The following is a 16,432-nucleotide window of genomic DNA, read 5'->3' as shown; positions in this document are numbered from 1 at the left end:
CCCTGGGCAGTGAACAATAAAATATTAAAAGCATAAAAATAGTATATAAAATTTAAAAGAGGTAAGGAATGTTAAAATTGGTTAAAATATGGTAAGAGGCCTTAAGGGCACTAACTAGCCCCATGACAGCATGTTCTTCTACATGCCCCAAGCAAGGCCACAGAGCCATGTTTTTTCAACTTTCCTGATTATCCTACACAGTTGAAATTCTAAAAATGGTATTATGAATTTGGCATTATTTCTACATGAAGAAACTGACACTTTAATAACATTTTTTCCATATGTTCTTTAAAAACAAAAGAAACTTGTTCATAATTTCCCCTTTCATCAGCTATTTTAAACAAATGCAGCCTGATTATTAAATAGATTAGAAATCCATTTGAATTGGGTTGTTTGTTTTATTCTGTTCCTCCAGTGACAAAAAGGTGCACATTCTTGGACGACTGAAGCATTTGGGCTGCCCGCTCAACACCCACCACGGCAGCCAACTTTTGGGCATCATATTTGGAGTAAAATGCAGTACAAGTCAAGGTAGCTTCTCCCTCCATGCCTGCTAATTTTACCATATTGCAGATCTCACTATAGAAATGTGGATAGGTTGGCAGTTCATAAAAAATAAGGTTCCTGATGCCTCTAATGGAATACCTGAATAAAAAAACAACATAATTAATACATGATTGCTCAAAAATATAAGCAGGACTTTTTTATAGAATTTAAAATAACTGCATCTTAAATTAAAAAGATCAGAGGTCACAATGCCAGAGCCAGCAATTTCAATAAACACAAACTCTCCCTTCCCTCCTCATTCCTAGCTAACGTTTTGTTACAATCCATTTTAGCATTAAGAAAGTTAAAGCTACAACACTGAAAAATAGAACTACACTCTAAATATTGGCAGGATTGAACAGCCTGACCCCTGAAGACTGTGTAACTCGTCTTCTTCTCCAGATGAATCCTGCTGCCAAAATAGACTAAAACATTGTCAATTTTTGGCTACATATTTCTTCATCTTTTTTTCAAATAAAAGCTAAATAACTACAGTAAGTCTCCACTAGGCTTCACTTTACCACTTTGCTATTAGCTTCCGCAAACACATTCAAAATAGTCAAATTTGCCACTGCTTTCTGCAGACACGAAGCTACCGTTTTCTATAGTTCTGACAGCTATTGTTACCCCAACAGGTTTTGGGGTCATATGGTCCTCATCAGTGGTGGGTTATGGCCTGGCATGCCCCACATGAACGTGTGCAGCACGCGATGCCTCCATGAGCCTCCAGATGCTCGGCGCAGCATCACGCAGGCACCATGCGCTCCGTGTGTGGAAGCGCCGAAGAGCTCAAATATAGGTAAGGAGCATGGGCAGACGGGTGGGCCTTCCGGAACACCATACTAGACGGTACCGGTGCCCAAGGCAGGCACCGGTGCCCAAGGCAGGCACCGGTACGCCCATACCTGGGCGTACTGCCTGCAACCCGCCACTGGTCCTCATCTTTGCCATGTAATTTATTCCATGCCAGAACTGAGGTCTATATACTGTGAGTAACATGGGCTTATATCAACATCTGTTTCTTCTCTTCCATCCAAATCTACTGATATGCATAGCATCCTCAACATTTCCTCAATTACCTATCTTCTGAGATCCAGCAAGAGAGTAATCTCTGGATCCCATCCATAAGAGTGTGCCATCTAGCAGGACATAGGAGGAGGTACTTTTCTGCTCTAGAGCCCACGTTTTAGAATACCTCCCTCTCCCCATTGGTCACAAAGCATTAAAAACTTTTACTATCAAATCTGGGGTTCTAATAGTGTGGATGAGCCTGCTGTCTGGTTATACTGATTTTGCAGTGTTTGATTATTCTCAGCTGTTATTTTATGGGTTATATTATTTATTTTTTAATTATTGGTTATGTTTTTATTTTATTAGCTGCCTAGAAACACGTGTATGAGATGGGTGATCATAGAAATATATTAAACAAATAAATAAACTAAAACTTGCTATGCTCTGTGATCAAACAGTAAGATTTCATTTAGGAAAAACAATTCTCAACTTATCATCTTGTATGTTTGCTACTAGAGAATTTAGGACTGAGAAATCCCCAGGATTTAATTAGTTTCAGTCATGCTGTCCACGTGCTCTGTCATTTTCAGCAGACTGGTTCAGAAAGTGACAAATACGTAGTATGTCACACCAATACTATAATCACAGAATAATCACTTATCATCTTTATTATTCACAAACATCCTCAGGAAGCTGACATTCATCTAATTTACAATGTTGGTTCAAGACATAAAAATGAATCACACAGTGTATTTTTATCATTGGGCAATAATTTCTAGGCTATATTTTATTTAGCACTGAAAAGAAAAAAAAGGAAGATTTATATCTAAGAAATATTAGCTTTTAATACATTAAGAATGGAAACTGACTGTAGAGCCTTTGGGAAGTTGTCTGTTCTTTATAAAATGCCATATAAATAAGATAGCGAGAAATAATGTGACAATTAATTTAAAGTAAGTGTAGCTACAATTTTCTACTTTCCTCTTTTTTCTGAAAGAATGGACACTATGTCATTGCAACTCACCTTTTATAAAAATGGAATCGCTCTGTGATAATTAGAAATTGTTTTTCTCCACTTAGGAATAAATGTCTTGCCCTACAAATGCCTGATTTACTGGAGTATTCACAAATGTGCGCAAAATTGAGTTCTTCCTTCTTGAAATAATTCCGGAGCCGCACATAATCAAAATAGGATGGAACATAGATGAGTGTGTGGGTCATGATTGCATCCCGGTACTCAGGTAACACTTTGTCAATGAAAAAGTTAAACCTGATCAAGAAATACAAATGATAAGCCGTTTGGTTTCAAAATTTAACTTCCCAAATGCTAATTCATGTGTAATTTTCAGAATTCTCAACTAAAGTTACCAAAGCAAATCTCAATTTAACTGGAGAACATCAGACTGGAGAAAAAGCAGAACAAATATGGAACAAATGACAAATATTTAAATTTCCACCTATTGTTATACATCAGGCCTCTCACTTTTCCTCAAATGCAGTGCCATATATTTTGTCAGCCAGGATCAGGAAATTTAAACTTCAAGAGCTAACTAAGCAGAAACAAAATGCTCTGATATGGGGGAATTCTGTTCAGGTTTCATCCCATTCCCCAAATTCCATCAGTTGGCATTCATTGTCCACTGTGCAAGCTCCATTCTCGTAAGTTACTGAAAGCAAAGGGATCCCGCTTTAGAATTTTTTAGATTTTTTTTTTTTTTTTACTGCTGCAAAATTAAAAACTCTTCCTACCCCAACCTGCCAACACCCTCACTCTTCAATATGTGAATGGCCTATTTTTTGTGTTAGAAATTGTTCTTCCTGCACAGGACAATTTATTATTATGTAGCCCAGCAGCATTCACTGCAAGCAATCCAGACCTTTATATTATACAACATAACAATTATATTTTAAAGCAACAATATTTTCTTGCAGAAGACACTCCAGCAAATGTGTAGCTGGTATCCACTGCTCAGAGCATTAAAGAAGTACATACCTCGCGTCTATTACAGTAACAGAGCTGTCAGCTTCTAGCTTCCGAAAAACATGAGGAAGTTGTACTACAACATGACTAATTGACCCTGTCAATGGTACAGTCCTTACAGCTACCTGCAAGACACAATTGAAACTGTGAGATAAAAGTAACATTAGAGTGGGGTGTTACACCCAAATACTTGGTCAAGAAAATAAGAAATGGTTTGATAGAAACTGGCATCTATCAATGACTTGTTAGACTCTTAGAAGCAAGCCAGCAAGACATGGTAAGGGTGAGAGCCAATTATCTGGTATTAAGATTTACTACTGCTTATGAACATGGGAGTATTTAATGAACTGCCATGAATATTAATTATAATTATATAATTATATTTATAATTCTCTGAGAATTTGTCAAATCTCTTTACAACCTTTTCAAGCAGAATTTATAATGGTGAAGTATAGCATTCAAAAAACAGATCAATAATTATCTACTAGGTGGGGACTATAGAGAACTGATGTCAAGGAAATACTGCTTTACATACTCCTTAATAGTAGGCATGGCTTCAGATTTCATTACTTCCCCCTCCTAAGATAAGAGGAAAGAGATTTTCTTTGCAAACTTTTCTATTTTGCTTGTAGTACTAAACTACTTGAAATATTATAGTAGTTAATGTTTTTTACATCCCTATTTAGCAGCTATTTTTCCACTGCGAGAAGATGCCAAAACAAATAAATTATATTGCGCAACACGTAAGTGGAATTTATTGTTCTCATGTGTGGTGACAGCAATCAATTTAGTTGGTGTTAAGAGAGTTCTGATAAATCAGGAAGAAATGATCTACTGTATATCATCAATCAGCATAGTGGCATGTGTTGAATATCAGACGTAGGGAGTAACGAAGAAAGTGGGCTAACACATTCCTGTGTGTGATCTGACTGAATGTATATGAGTTACCAATAATGGGATAGAAAAATTCAATAGCAGGGCTCTTCCCGGTCTCCCACAGCGAGCTGCAGCCATGTCTCATGAACTGCTTTTCTCTTCACAGATACTTTTGTTCTCTCCATTTGCCAAAGTTAGGTGGAAAAGTATAAATACAATTGTCCTTGTAGAATAATTATTTGATCTCAAGGGCACTACTTGTGATCCTTATTTTACACAAAGATTTGTTTTATACAAGAAAGTTGGGATGTTGAACCAGGATATTTGTGCTAAGAGAGGATACATAAAATCTACGTACAACCTATCTTTTATAGATAGTATATCATAAATATCACAAAATTCAGATCAGTTTAACAACACAAGATAAAAGTAGCAATTGACAAGACAGTTCATATTATTTGGGAACATTTAACCATATGAATACAATGCACACACATCTCTGCAGTTTTCTTGGCAAGTTTTCAGAAGTGATTTGCCATTGTTTTTTTCCCTAGGTTGAGTGTGTGTAACTGGGACAAGATCAGCCAACTGGCTTTGTCCCTATGGTGGGACGAGAATTCATAGACATCCTTTTCTAGCCTGGTGCCTTTTATTCACTACACCAAACAAAGTTTCAGAAAGTTTTATACTGATCTGAACATTTCTTATTACTACTTCCACTTTTAAAATAATTAATGGTTATGAGAGCCCAACATACACTCTTCCAAACACTCCAATGGCTACTGTTGTCTCAATGAACTAACCTGCCCTCTGTAATTGAAGCAATGCTTATTGAAGATAGAACTTATCTGAGGATGATGGAGAGCACTGAAGAGAAGGGTCTGTCGATAATACTTGGACAAGTTATTCAGACTGAACATTCGTACTCGTGAAAAATCCACCCCATGCGATTCCAAAGGTAATAGATTTATGTGGTTAATCAAGTGCTGCAAGCAGAATAATGGTTAAAACATAGTAAGAACGTATCATTATATTTCAGTGTACAGAAAAAGGAAAACAAAACCTCTCCCAAAGTCTATATATTGCATGAAAGAGAAAAACAACATGAATAGTTATTTGGCACATTAAATAGATAAGCACAACAATTGCTTTGATGGTTTAGATTTCACCTATTACTGCAGAAAGTTTTAATTGTTTTCTCAGACTTCAATCAACACTGAAGACAGCATCTACAAGATTAAAGACATCTATTTCTACAAACTATGCTAGTGTCTATGTCCACAGTAGTGTTTGTCAACCTTGGCAATTTTTAAGACATGTGGATTTCAACTTCCATAATTCTGCAGATAGCTAGAAACACTAGCCTTCAGAAACATGATTTATGGTAATGCAGTTTTTTGGAAAGCATAACAAAAATATTTTAGCTGGTGCTATTGATTTTCAACCAATCAACAAAAAAAAAACTAGAATAAATAGAGTAAAAAGCTTTTTCCATTTTTTCTATGTTTCCTATAATTTTCAATTGTATTGTGCAGACCTCCTTTCAGTCCCCCATGAAAGCACTCCCCATAAATTTCTAGCACAGAAATGTTCAGCAATGCTCATCATTAAGAATATATACCTTTTCAGAAAAAACATTAAGGAACATTTTGTTCAAATGAAAAACAGTTAAAGATATAAAATCTAGCCTCCATGTGAAGCATTTCACATCCGGTTGTTATAGTTACACAGCATATTATGGTTTTAAAAAAGTAAAAAGGAATTACCAAAACATGTTCCCAGTTTTGCATCAGGTAAATGTCAGCTTCATCAATTATAAGAATTTCTATTGAGGAGAGGAAATCATAGTCTCGCTTGTTCTCCCCTTCAGCTCCTATCACAGTTCTCAAGCCAAGGGGAGATGCAATGATAATGTCCGAGGAGTAAAATGGGGCATATAACCGAATGCTCTTCTGAAGAACCGCAACACCTGTGCAGATGCAATACATACATATCAGCCAGTCTCTGATTATATATTTAACCATAAGATTCTTGTTTACAATATCACATAAGAGCCAAGGGAAATTTCTGTATTTTGTGATGGGCAAAAGGGACTCCAAGAAGCTAGTATAGGAACAGGCAATCTGAGGCCCTCGGAACATTCTGGAACAATTCCCATCTACTCTGGTCAGAATGGCCTAACGAACTGTGGAAAGTGTGTAAAATATCCGGAGGGTAGCAGGTTGTGAATCCAGCCCTCAAGAAGCTACTGATTTATCCAATTAATGCCCCATTAGGAATTTTACAATGGATGAGACATCTTTAAGGCAAAATGTTAAAAGAACAACACAAAACTGGATTCACAAAGATTACTCCCTCAGAAAAATCCAACAAAAGAAAAAAAACAAAAACTGGGTGTAGTCAAACATTATCTTAAACCATAATAAAAGAAGCTGGTGCATGCCAGTCATTCCTACTGTGAGAGTAGATTAACTCAGTTATTTGAACCTGAGATCAGAGACCAGATTTCTAAAATCTTGTTCAAAATTACCTATGAATCCTGGCTTATTTATTATTTATTAACATTTTACCCAGATTTCATTTTAACTGTAACTTCTATTACTGTACCCAACAAACAGAATACAAAGTAGAAGCAATCTGTACCAGCAGAGTAAACTATACATTGCAATCACAGCAGTATCAAAAGATATAAAAATATTACACGTTACCTATCCTGAAATGGTCATCAATGTTTCCAGCAAAGGTGGCTTCATAATCTTCAGGCCTTTTCAGATTTGGCGGCTTTTCTTTTGGGTCTGAACCAAATTCCCCTTTAAACCGTTTTTTATTACTTACATCAATTTTCTTTTGACTTGCCGATTCAAGGAGGGCAATTAAAATATGGACTACACGTAAAGCAGATTCTCGGAAGGGGACCACCATCAACACCTTGTCAGGAAAATGCAAATTCAATTATTCTATTATTTAAATGCATGACGTTTTCTTAACTTTGGGAGTGGGGGCAGTTAGGGGAAACTGTATAAATTCTTATCTATCACTTTCATTTTTGAAAAGTGCTATATTCTTATTTAGTGTGATCTGCAAGGACACTGCAAGTCTATTTAGTTGTCTGTACTTTCAGCTATCTGCAATGGAGACTCTCATTTTAAGATATTGATAAAGGTATGGTTTCCAGGCAATGAACATATATTAAGGTTTTTTTTTCACCTTTGGTCTAGTGAGACCTTGATCCCTGAAAGCATCCTCCTCATCCATTCCAGCTTCTTGGTCCCGTCGCTTGGCATTGTTGCCAAGCACCTGTGTATTAGCCTTCAAGACGTGATTCAAGGCATGGAGGCAATAGACATGCCGCAATTCTTCCCCATTTTTTAAAGTAGTCCTTCCTGGGTAAAACAAATCCTTGTATGAATTCATAATGCAGAAAAGTTCTTGCTGCAGTGGGCTAAATAGTCTGTCTTTTGATTTTGTCTGAGCAGATAGCAGTTGCCTGTTCACTTTTGGCCAAGTTGACTTTAATGGCTTGCAAAGATGAAGATGTTCCAGATCAACTTCTTTACTTGGATTAATCACTCCAAATTTCTCCAACTTGGAAGAAAAAACTAATTGACCCAGTACTGGCCACTAACAGAAAAAAAGAAGAAGAAAAAATAAGGCAACAGAACTTCAGCTTAGCCTCTCCTGAATGATGAAACACTAAACTGTATATACAAAAGCACCCTATTCAGGGTATCCACAGGGACTGGTCCAAGACATCAAGGGTGTCAGCATAGCATCTACAACCAAGCATCCAAAGCCCCACAACATATGTAAAAAGGGTGTTGTTTTTGACCCCGTCCCTGTAAGACACTCCTGAACCCATTCATCTCCTTGCAATCTCCTGCATGCCTCAAAAAATAAGAGCACACACTCTGAGCCCCACAGCTGCAAAAAATATTCAAAATAAGATGCCACATTATAACCATGTGGAAGAACAGGGACATTCACAAATAATAAGGACATTAATCATATCAGTTGTATTTAATACATTCTTCCCTCCATCCTGTCCCATCTATTTTTCTGGAACCAGCTTTAGCAGCCACTCAAATAACAAGATCACCTGATTTTGAGAAGGCTCAAGGATACATTACCTCAACTTGGCTGGTCAATTTTGTACACGCAGCACTTTTATCTATTTCTTCTTCTTCCAGCTCTTTATCCATGTGGCATTTAAATGGATCTGTGTCAAGAAATAAAATATGTTTCTGACTGACTGTTTCAGAAACTGAAATTAGGATGTAGTTTGTACGCACTCAAAGGAAAGTCACAAGTGAAAAAGATGATTAGAGGATTCTATCAACTATTCCAAACTATCAAACAGAAAATACAGTATATAGCTCAGGGTTTCATCAGTGTTTTTCAACCTTTTTTGTGCAAGGGCACACTTTTTTCATGAAAAAAATCACAAGGCACACCACCATTAGAAAATGTTAAAAAAATTTAACTCTGTGCCTATATTGACTATATATAAAGTGTTTTTCCCACGGCACACCTTACACTATGTCACGGCACACTAGTGTGCCGCGGCACAGTGGTTGAAAAACACTGCATTATCTAACTTGATAACCCCATTAGTGCGAGTGTGTGGTAAGACACACAAACACCACACACAATTGGCAGGGCGAACTACTGTTTATAAACAGGGAGCAATCCCTGAGCTTGAAGAAGTATTGGGTGAGATCCCTTGAACAGAAATCCTCAAATTAAAGGTTAACACAAGAAAGTTGGGAATTTCTCAAAATAAGATACTGAAGAATTTTACACCATTCCAAAGAGGAAAACAAAACGGATAAATAGCAGTTTAGCAAACTGTATATATGAGATTTTCAACTGAGCGTTAAAAGGGATATGTAAAAAAAAAACAGAAGATGGGAATAATGATCAAGTAGGTGATTGTGGGTAGAACCACCAACTGAAGGGAGGGGACCCACCAAGCTGGATAAAGATACATTCCAACTTAACAGCTTCCTTCAGAGAAGGAAAGGTCTGAGAAAAAAACCGTCAGATTTATAACTGCCATTTCTCAAGGGTAGGCAGAAAGTCTGGCAAGATTCTTGTAATATAGATCAACAATAAAATCCTTGTTTGGGCCTATCCATGAGTTGCTTGTGCTTAACAGTGTCTCAGTAAATAGCTAATAAAAGAGAGAATATTGGAAAGGTTAACATACAAAGGGAATTTAGGCTCTCAAGTGGAACTAAAAGCAACAAAAAGAGTTATTGACTATATCAATAGTAAAAGAAAGAAGAGGTGGACTCACTGCTAGAAGATAATACAACTTTGACAGGTGTTGCTGCAGCCTCTCCCAAAAGGGGAATTGTATTAAAATAGAAATGAGGAGACAAACTGACAAAAAACACTACCCCAAGGTAAATGAACAGATTGCTAAGAGACTGTCCAGCTCCAAATAACAAGTTTAAGTCTCAAAGATCAGACCACTCAGTAAATGTTTAAGCTCCAATTCATAAATTGTAAGGTCCCCTCCGGGGAAAAGGGCAGCATATAAGTGCAATAAATTCAATTCAATTCAATAAATTCAATAAATTGCAGAATCCTGGTTTAAGAAGTACACAAGTTAATTTACAAATGGTCTTCCTTCAATTTGTATTTTTTTAAAGAAAATCAAAGACAACTATGATGTTACCATCTGTTACTTTTGCAGAAGGTGATCTTTCTTTGAGATCTGTAGTGACATCAGCACATTCTTCATCTATAACATTGGTTTCTAGATTAAACTCAAGTTCAAGTTGGACATCTGTACACTCTTCAGCAGCTTCACATTGTAAATCCTGAAGAGCATCCGAACCTGTAGGCTCCTCTTCACTATTTTCCACTAGGGATGTTTCTTTATTTAGAACAAACAAAAAGAAAAAGAGAAACAGGTTGCATTTGTTCAAGAGCCAAATGTCCATGATTGGTTTGAGATCAGCAACTTGATGTTCCTTTTAGAAGGAACCCTCCCTCCTTGTTTTTTGCCTTCTTCCCTTTAGATCAGTGTTCATCAAAGGAGAGATGAAAGATGAGTTGAATTACATCTCCCAGTATTCCAAGCATTGTAATTATTTCCCTTATAGGCTCTGGAAGATAAGAACTGTAGTCCCACACAACGAACCGGGCTATACGTATCACCTTCAAATTAACTAAGGTTATCAAGACCGGTGTATGGAGATTCTCAATCAACCAAGTCATGACTGTTAAAGCTGCTTTTTCAAAAGGCAATAGGAAAAACAAAGGAAGTCCAGTTGCCTTTGAAAAAGCACCTTTGGGTACCAGACTTTTGGGATGCAAAAGTCTAACTAATCACTGCATGGAATGAAAGAGTTAACGTTTTCTGTATACCTTAGCTGCCATCTAATGAATTCTAAAGCTCTAAAAACTAGAACTAAACAGGGATTGAATCTGTTTTATTATTATTATATAGGGCTATCTAGTAATTATTAGACAGGAGTAACAAATACTAAGAACCTCTTTTTATCAACTAACAGTTATCCATATTTTTGTACCACAGATCTCGTAGTTCTATTATTACCTCTATCCCCTAAATAATGTACTCATTTCTCCCTTTCAAGCTATTTTGGTGATAAGAACAAATTTCAAAAAACAAAGCTTATTGAAAATAGTGCAATTTAAGTATAAATATACACTATTATTGCAATCCTTGTCCTAAAATACTAATTTCAATTTTCAATCCTTTAATTGGAGCATTGATAGGAAGAAGCTGATTCTTGCCTACCTTTTGAAATTTCTTGGAAATAAGTGCCTCCCATTAGTGAAATGAAGGAAAATGCCATTTGTCAGATTTCATAAAGTTGATTTATTTGGAAAAAAATAATAGAAATCTAGATACTTGATAGTTCCCATGGATTTTCACATAATTAGCTGCAAGCAAACCCAGAACTTTCCTGTTTCTTGCAATATTTCATTTTTCTCTTAGAACAATTGATCTGCCCCCTCTGGGGTAGTTAATCCCTTTACAGAAATAAATATTTTAAAATAGAAAGCGTTCTTGTGCAACCCTTAGAAACCACCATATACAGTATAATAAAACAAGGCAAGCAAGATTACCTGATTCTTCATGAGGCATTTTTATTTCGTTGTCGTCATTCTCCATTTCTTTTTCATCCCCGAGCTCATCACTGTCCAGTTCTGTATCTTCTTGTGAACTATCTTCTGATTCATCCTCTTCATCCTCATTGTCTGAACAGACAGATGTTTTTAACGTGGCCAGTAGTTTGTGATACACCGGGATTTGTTCTGAATCACTCTCCGCATCATTTTCTGAGCTGGACTGCTCAGAATTTTCATTCTTATAATGGAAATGGAAAAACATTCCATGCAAGACTTTCTATGCCAGTCACAAGATTAATAGCCTGTGAGAGGAATAACCTGTAGTGTTCCAGATGTTGATGAAATTCAGCTTTCAGCAGCAATACCTGCCAATGGCCAATTATGAAAGATGCTGGGAACCCATGTCTGGCCTCTGCTAAGCAATTTCAAAACATTCTCTAGTACAGAGAATTTGTAGGTCAAATCAAAATTCTTCTTCATTTACTATGATAATACTGAGCTTAGACCACCATGCATAAGATCAACCTTCCCAAAGCAGGTGCCTTCAGATCTATTGCTTATTCCTGGAATTCCCAGACAACATGAGAATAATAGAGCTGTTCTCCAAGAAGGCACTTAAGACAAAAATAGGCAAATTTATTTGTAACTATTATTTTTAAATGGTCATAGACAAGCTCTATCGTTAATAATTCAGTATCTCTTTTCTGCTGCCACAAAGAACAGTTTTCTCCATTTAGTAAAAGTTATTTTCTCTGACATTAAAAATACAATTTTTAAAAATTGTTAAAATTTAAAATGATAAAAAATATAAACTTAAAAGTGTTTAGACACATGTGATCTTGGAACACCAGGATGTATAACCCTGATTATAGCAAACTTTGCTGAGTGGGGAGTGTAAATGCCTTTTGAAATTTGCTGCATTTATTAGTATAATAAAAATACAAAACTATACAAAAATTTGCAATTTACAATGCAAAAAAAAAAAAAAAAAGATTTTGCCATCTGGCATGAAGGAAACAAAAGCAAAGAAAGCACTAGGAACCTTTTACTTCATTAATTACCAATCTGTTTTACAGAATTAGCCAAATAGTTTGCATTATACGTTTCTTATTAATTTTATTCATTAGTAATAAAATAAAACAGGGAAATATGATAAAAATAGCAATATTCCTACCAGTTCATAAATCTGAGTTGGTTTTTCTTTCCCAGAAACCCTGAAAAGAAATAATCTAAATTACTTCCATTTTGCTGATAAACCTAAAAATATTATAGGTCATATATATTATTTCATAATAACTGAATGTCAGCGTTCCAAATATCATCCCGAACTTTGATGAAAGCTCTGCCTTGGACTCTGATTTAATTCTGGATGATATTTGGAATGCTGACACTGAAATAACAAAAAGAATGCATATTTTAGCAAATTAAGGAATTAATAACATTGAAAAGGATAATGCTGTATTATATATTTTCATCTTCCGACTGAACAACAATGGCCTTCAAAATATGAGAGATCTTTTCTATTTGCTGTGATGTCCACTTATGGAATTCCACTTATGGAATTCTGTGATAAATGAGGTCCACTTATGGAATTCCACTATATCAGGGGTTTCAAACTCAAGGCCCAGGGGCAAGGTCCAGCCCACGGGGTACTTAGATCTGGCCCATGGGGTTGCACTGGAAACAGTGAAGGATGGGCCTACAGTGCTTCTGCCAACAAAAATAGAGCTATGGAGGGCCCTCCTGAGCTCCGTTTTTGCTGGCAGAGAGTTGCAGGAGGCCACTGCGGCCAAAAAAGGATCTCAGGAGCCCATTTTTGCTGGTAGAATGCTTGGGCCACCACAGGCATCCCAATATGAGTGACGTTGAGCTGGCCACACCCACCCTGGCCATGCCCCCCTCCCGAGATCAAACACAACCTTGATGCGGTCCTCAATGAAATTGAGTTTGACACTTCTGTACTATATGGTTCATTCACACATGTTGCTTGCTATGGAACAAAGATGACCTACTATTTGAAAAATGCATATTATCACAATATTACCTCCAGCTCATCTCTAGCCGTTGCTGAATCAATCTGAAATTGGCTTCAGGTGTTCTGGTATGAAAGTGACACAAAACTTCTCAAGCAGACAATTGACAAAAGGAGCCTCATGAAGACATGGTCGGGGTCAGCAACTTGCTGATTCCCAAGTGACCAGAACATTTGCTGCCCCTTCCCTTCCCACCCAATTTATCATATTTGTATAGAATATAAATGTGACACTGGGCAGTGTACAATACTTAAAACAACCCAGTTCCTGGACATTGCACCTCAATGGTTATTTCATCAATGTCTTTATACGTTTAATTTCCTGGCAACAACTCTTGGGATTAAGATAAACATAATGCTTCTAATGCTAATAATTAGAAATGCACAAAATGCCTGAACAAAATGATAGTGGAATGAATGCCCTATAACAAAGAACCAATGCTTGGATCACACACTTTCAACAGTCTCTCTCCTTAGTTCACTCTACTTCTGCAAAGATGAACCACTATTTTCCAACCTTCTCAACTACTCTCAAGAGGACAAACTGAAACCCTGAGAAACCAGGTTTATAGGGTCAGGGTTTTATGGTTTCTTAGTAGCCTGCTGCAGTCTGGTGATAAAGAGATAAGATTCAGCTTCCAATGCGGTTGGTTTTGGGGCAGAGAAGGGGGAGTGCACCTCCTCATTACCAGAGTGGGATGGGTGAGTGACCGGTCTATGAAATTAAGGATATCTTGGCCTTCATTTCAAAAAGCACTATTCTCAATCCCTCCCCCCGCTATAAATATCACAAACTTTATTTAGAGTATACTTGCAAGTATCATTCAGGGATACCTTTTATTGTTTTGTAAACAAATACATTAAATAAAGCCTAAGGCTCTTTGGGGTTATAAAGTGTAATTATGTTTTGCTTAGCCTATGCAATATGCAGGCATTTTATGCCTACCTGAACTAAGCCACTCATGGATTCACAACTAGCAGAAACTTCGCTGACAATGAGCCACAGGAATATATAGATACAAGAAAGAAAGAAGCAATGAAGACCGACAATAAAACAGGGAAGCAAAGGTGTTCTGGTCCAGACAGATACTTAACGCCTTGCTACTCGGAAGAAACTCACGCAAGCCCTTTCTGCTTCTTTGGCAGAACGGAGAAAGGGAATGTATGTCAATGGGAACAAATAAAGACTCTGGGAAAGGATGCAATGGGCGTCGTCAGCTCTCGGCTCAGAGGCAATTTTAGAACCCGGCTTACCGATCATAAAAAGGGTGCTCCTCCCCAAAATCCTTGAGGTGCTTCTTTTGCTTTTTGCTTAAGTGGCTGATCAGTTGCTGGCGCTGCTGGCGAGCTTTCCTCTTCCCCATCTCTGCAAACTTCCTACTCCGGCTCCCACGTGGTTCCCTTTCTCCAGCCTTTTACGGCCCTAACCACGCAGTCACGTCCTCTTGCGACAGACTCCTCCCGAAATTTGGCTGCCGTAGAACTCATGCTTGCTGGGGAATTCTGGGAGTTGAAGTCCACGCGTTTTTAAAGTCATTAACGTTGAAAAACACCGTCTGTCCACCCACGACCACGATAGTGGGCGAAGTTTCATTTGGGTCTTTCTCCAATAAGAATTGGGTTTTCTTTTCAAAATGCTGTCTTTTATTAAACCCTTTTAATAACCTGTAATATGAATGGCATATGCACACATATAGAAAAGCATGCATAGGGTTGTGTTGTAAGTGGGTCTCTGGTCCGACCCAACAGAGCTCTGAGGCTAAAACGTTGAATATTTCAGGGAATGCTGGCTATCTTATTAGGAAGCTATAGATGTTCTGTGTGGGCAGAATATATTAATTATTGATAGGTGTTTGTGAGGAATGAGCTTTTGCAAGAAGCTATCTAGAAGCTAATGCACTTTTGGAATAGTGAGTGCTATCTTATATGTTATGTATGGTATTATGTGCTATTTTATATGACATTATGGCTGAAACATGGTTGATATGTTCTCTAAGCCCCACCCACATTCCGGAATGTTCTTTCAGAGACCCAGCATCATTTTGGAGTTTAATTTGTAGGCTGAACTGCAGGAGAGGAAGTCTGCTTTCTCCTCCCATTTGTTGCAATATTTCTGGTAGTGTACTGTCTCCTTTGGCAAGGATAGATATTGGTTTTCTGTCATTTTTATTCTTTTCAATTTGTTTGCTGCCCATGGCTTAAAGCTTATAAATGGGAATTATTTTGCTGATAGATCCTTTAAACTGAGTATCTTTTTCTGATTTTTTATCATACATTGTTTGATTATAGAGTTTTTATATCCTCCTGCAATTAAAATCATTATTGGAGATTTACTATATAGAAAAAAATATCCATGCTATATCTAATTAAAAAGTACAACTGATATATAATAAAACACATTAACGTACATCAAGAGCCATTTTTGAATTATACAAAATCTACACAAAAAGCTAAGTTTACCTGAATGTGATCAGGGAGCTGTCATTTTCCTAAATGTGATCAGGGAACTACAGTATTATAGTCAAGAATGTTCTCAAAGGTTAGCAGTGCTTCTAGTTTCATTCCCCCTTTAATTCACGGATGTGAATGAATATGAATTGATTTTCTTGGGATGATTTATTATGTTGCACCTAGTTTTGTGAAGCAAAACCAACTGACTGGAAACCAGTACAAGGTACAAGTCTTCAACAACTGATGTCAGTTAACACATGGCTTGCATTCTGGTTCAATAGTAGCTTCTGCATGGTGTTTAAAGGTAATCCCACATAGAACGTATTACTATTGTCCTAACCGGGTGATAACCAAGCCATGAATTGCTACATCATGTTGCATTTGGTCTTAGGTCATGTGCACTAGGCAAAGCTTGACAAAGACCGTCCTGG

At 37.1% G+C, this 16,432-nt stretch overlaps 1 protein-coding gene across 3 annotated transcripts; it reads right to left on the bottom strand.

Annotated features, from left to right (window-relative positions):
- Positions 1-378: 378 nt before the first annotated feature.
- On the bottom strand, positions 379-14,940 carry UTP25 (UTP25 small subunit processome component). Of its 3 annotated transcripts, XM_087717733.1 has the most exons (13): positions 14,805-14,940; positions 12,693-12,732; positions 11,516-11,756; positions 10,095-10,295; positions 8,542-8,630; positions 7,622-8,035; positions 7,123-7,342; positions 6,181-6,383; positions 5,218-5,400; positions 3,551-3,663; positions 2,582-2,827; positions 498-645; positions 379-458 (listed from the first exon to the last, which is right to left on the bottom strand). In XM_087717733.1, the coding sequence occupies exons 1-13, from the start codon at positions 14,912-14,914 to the stop codon at positions 399-401; spliced, it is 2,268 nt and encodes a 755-aa protein (XP_087573859.1). In that variant the 5' UTR covers positions 14,915-14,940; the 3' UTR covers positions 379-398. The 3 variants fall into 3 exon arrangements, with proteins under 3 accessions (XP_087573859.1, XP_013911729.2, XP_087573860.1); XM_014056254.2 differs by having other exon boundaries at positions 379-645; XM_087717734.1 differs by lacking the exon at positions 2,582-2,827 and having other exon boundaries at positions 379-645.
- Positions 14,941-16,432: the final 1,492 nt, after the last annotated feature.

Source organism: Thamnophis sirtalis, unplaced genomic scaffold (genome assembly GCF_051295495.1).
Source record: "Thamnophis sirtalis isolate CommonGarterSnake01/CBP01778 unplaced genomic scaffold, rThaSir2_p1.2 scaffold_6, whole genome shotgun sequence".
Lineage (NCBI taxonomy): Eukaryota > Metazoa > Chordata > Lepidosauria > Squamata > Natricidae > Thamnophis > Thamnophis sirtalis.
Note: the sequence above shows the minus strand (reverse complement) of the source record. Positions and strands in the feature narration are given on the sequence as shown.

Excerpts from the sequence above, each read along its gene's own strand:
- UTP25 (XM_014056254.2), bottom strand. The coding sequence starts at position 14,914 with ATGGGGAAGAGGAAAGCTCGCCAGCAGCGCCAGCAACTGATCAGCCAC. Across the intron at positions 11,757-12,692 it reads CAACTCAGATTTATGAACTG|AATGAAAATTCTGAGCAGTC; the intron begins GTAGGAATATTG and ends TTCCATTATAAG. Across the intron at positions 8,631-10,094 it reads TTCTGCAAAAGTAACAGATG|ATCCATTTAAATGCCACATG; the intron begins GTAACATCATAG and ends TTCTTGACACAG.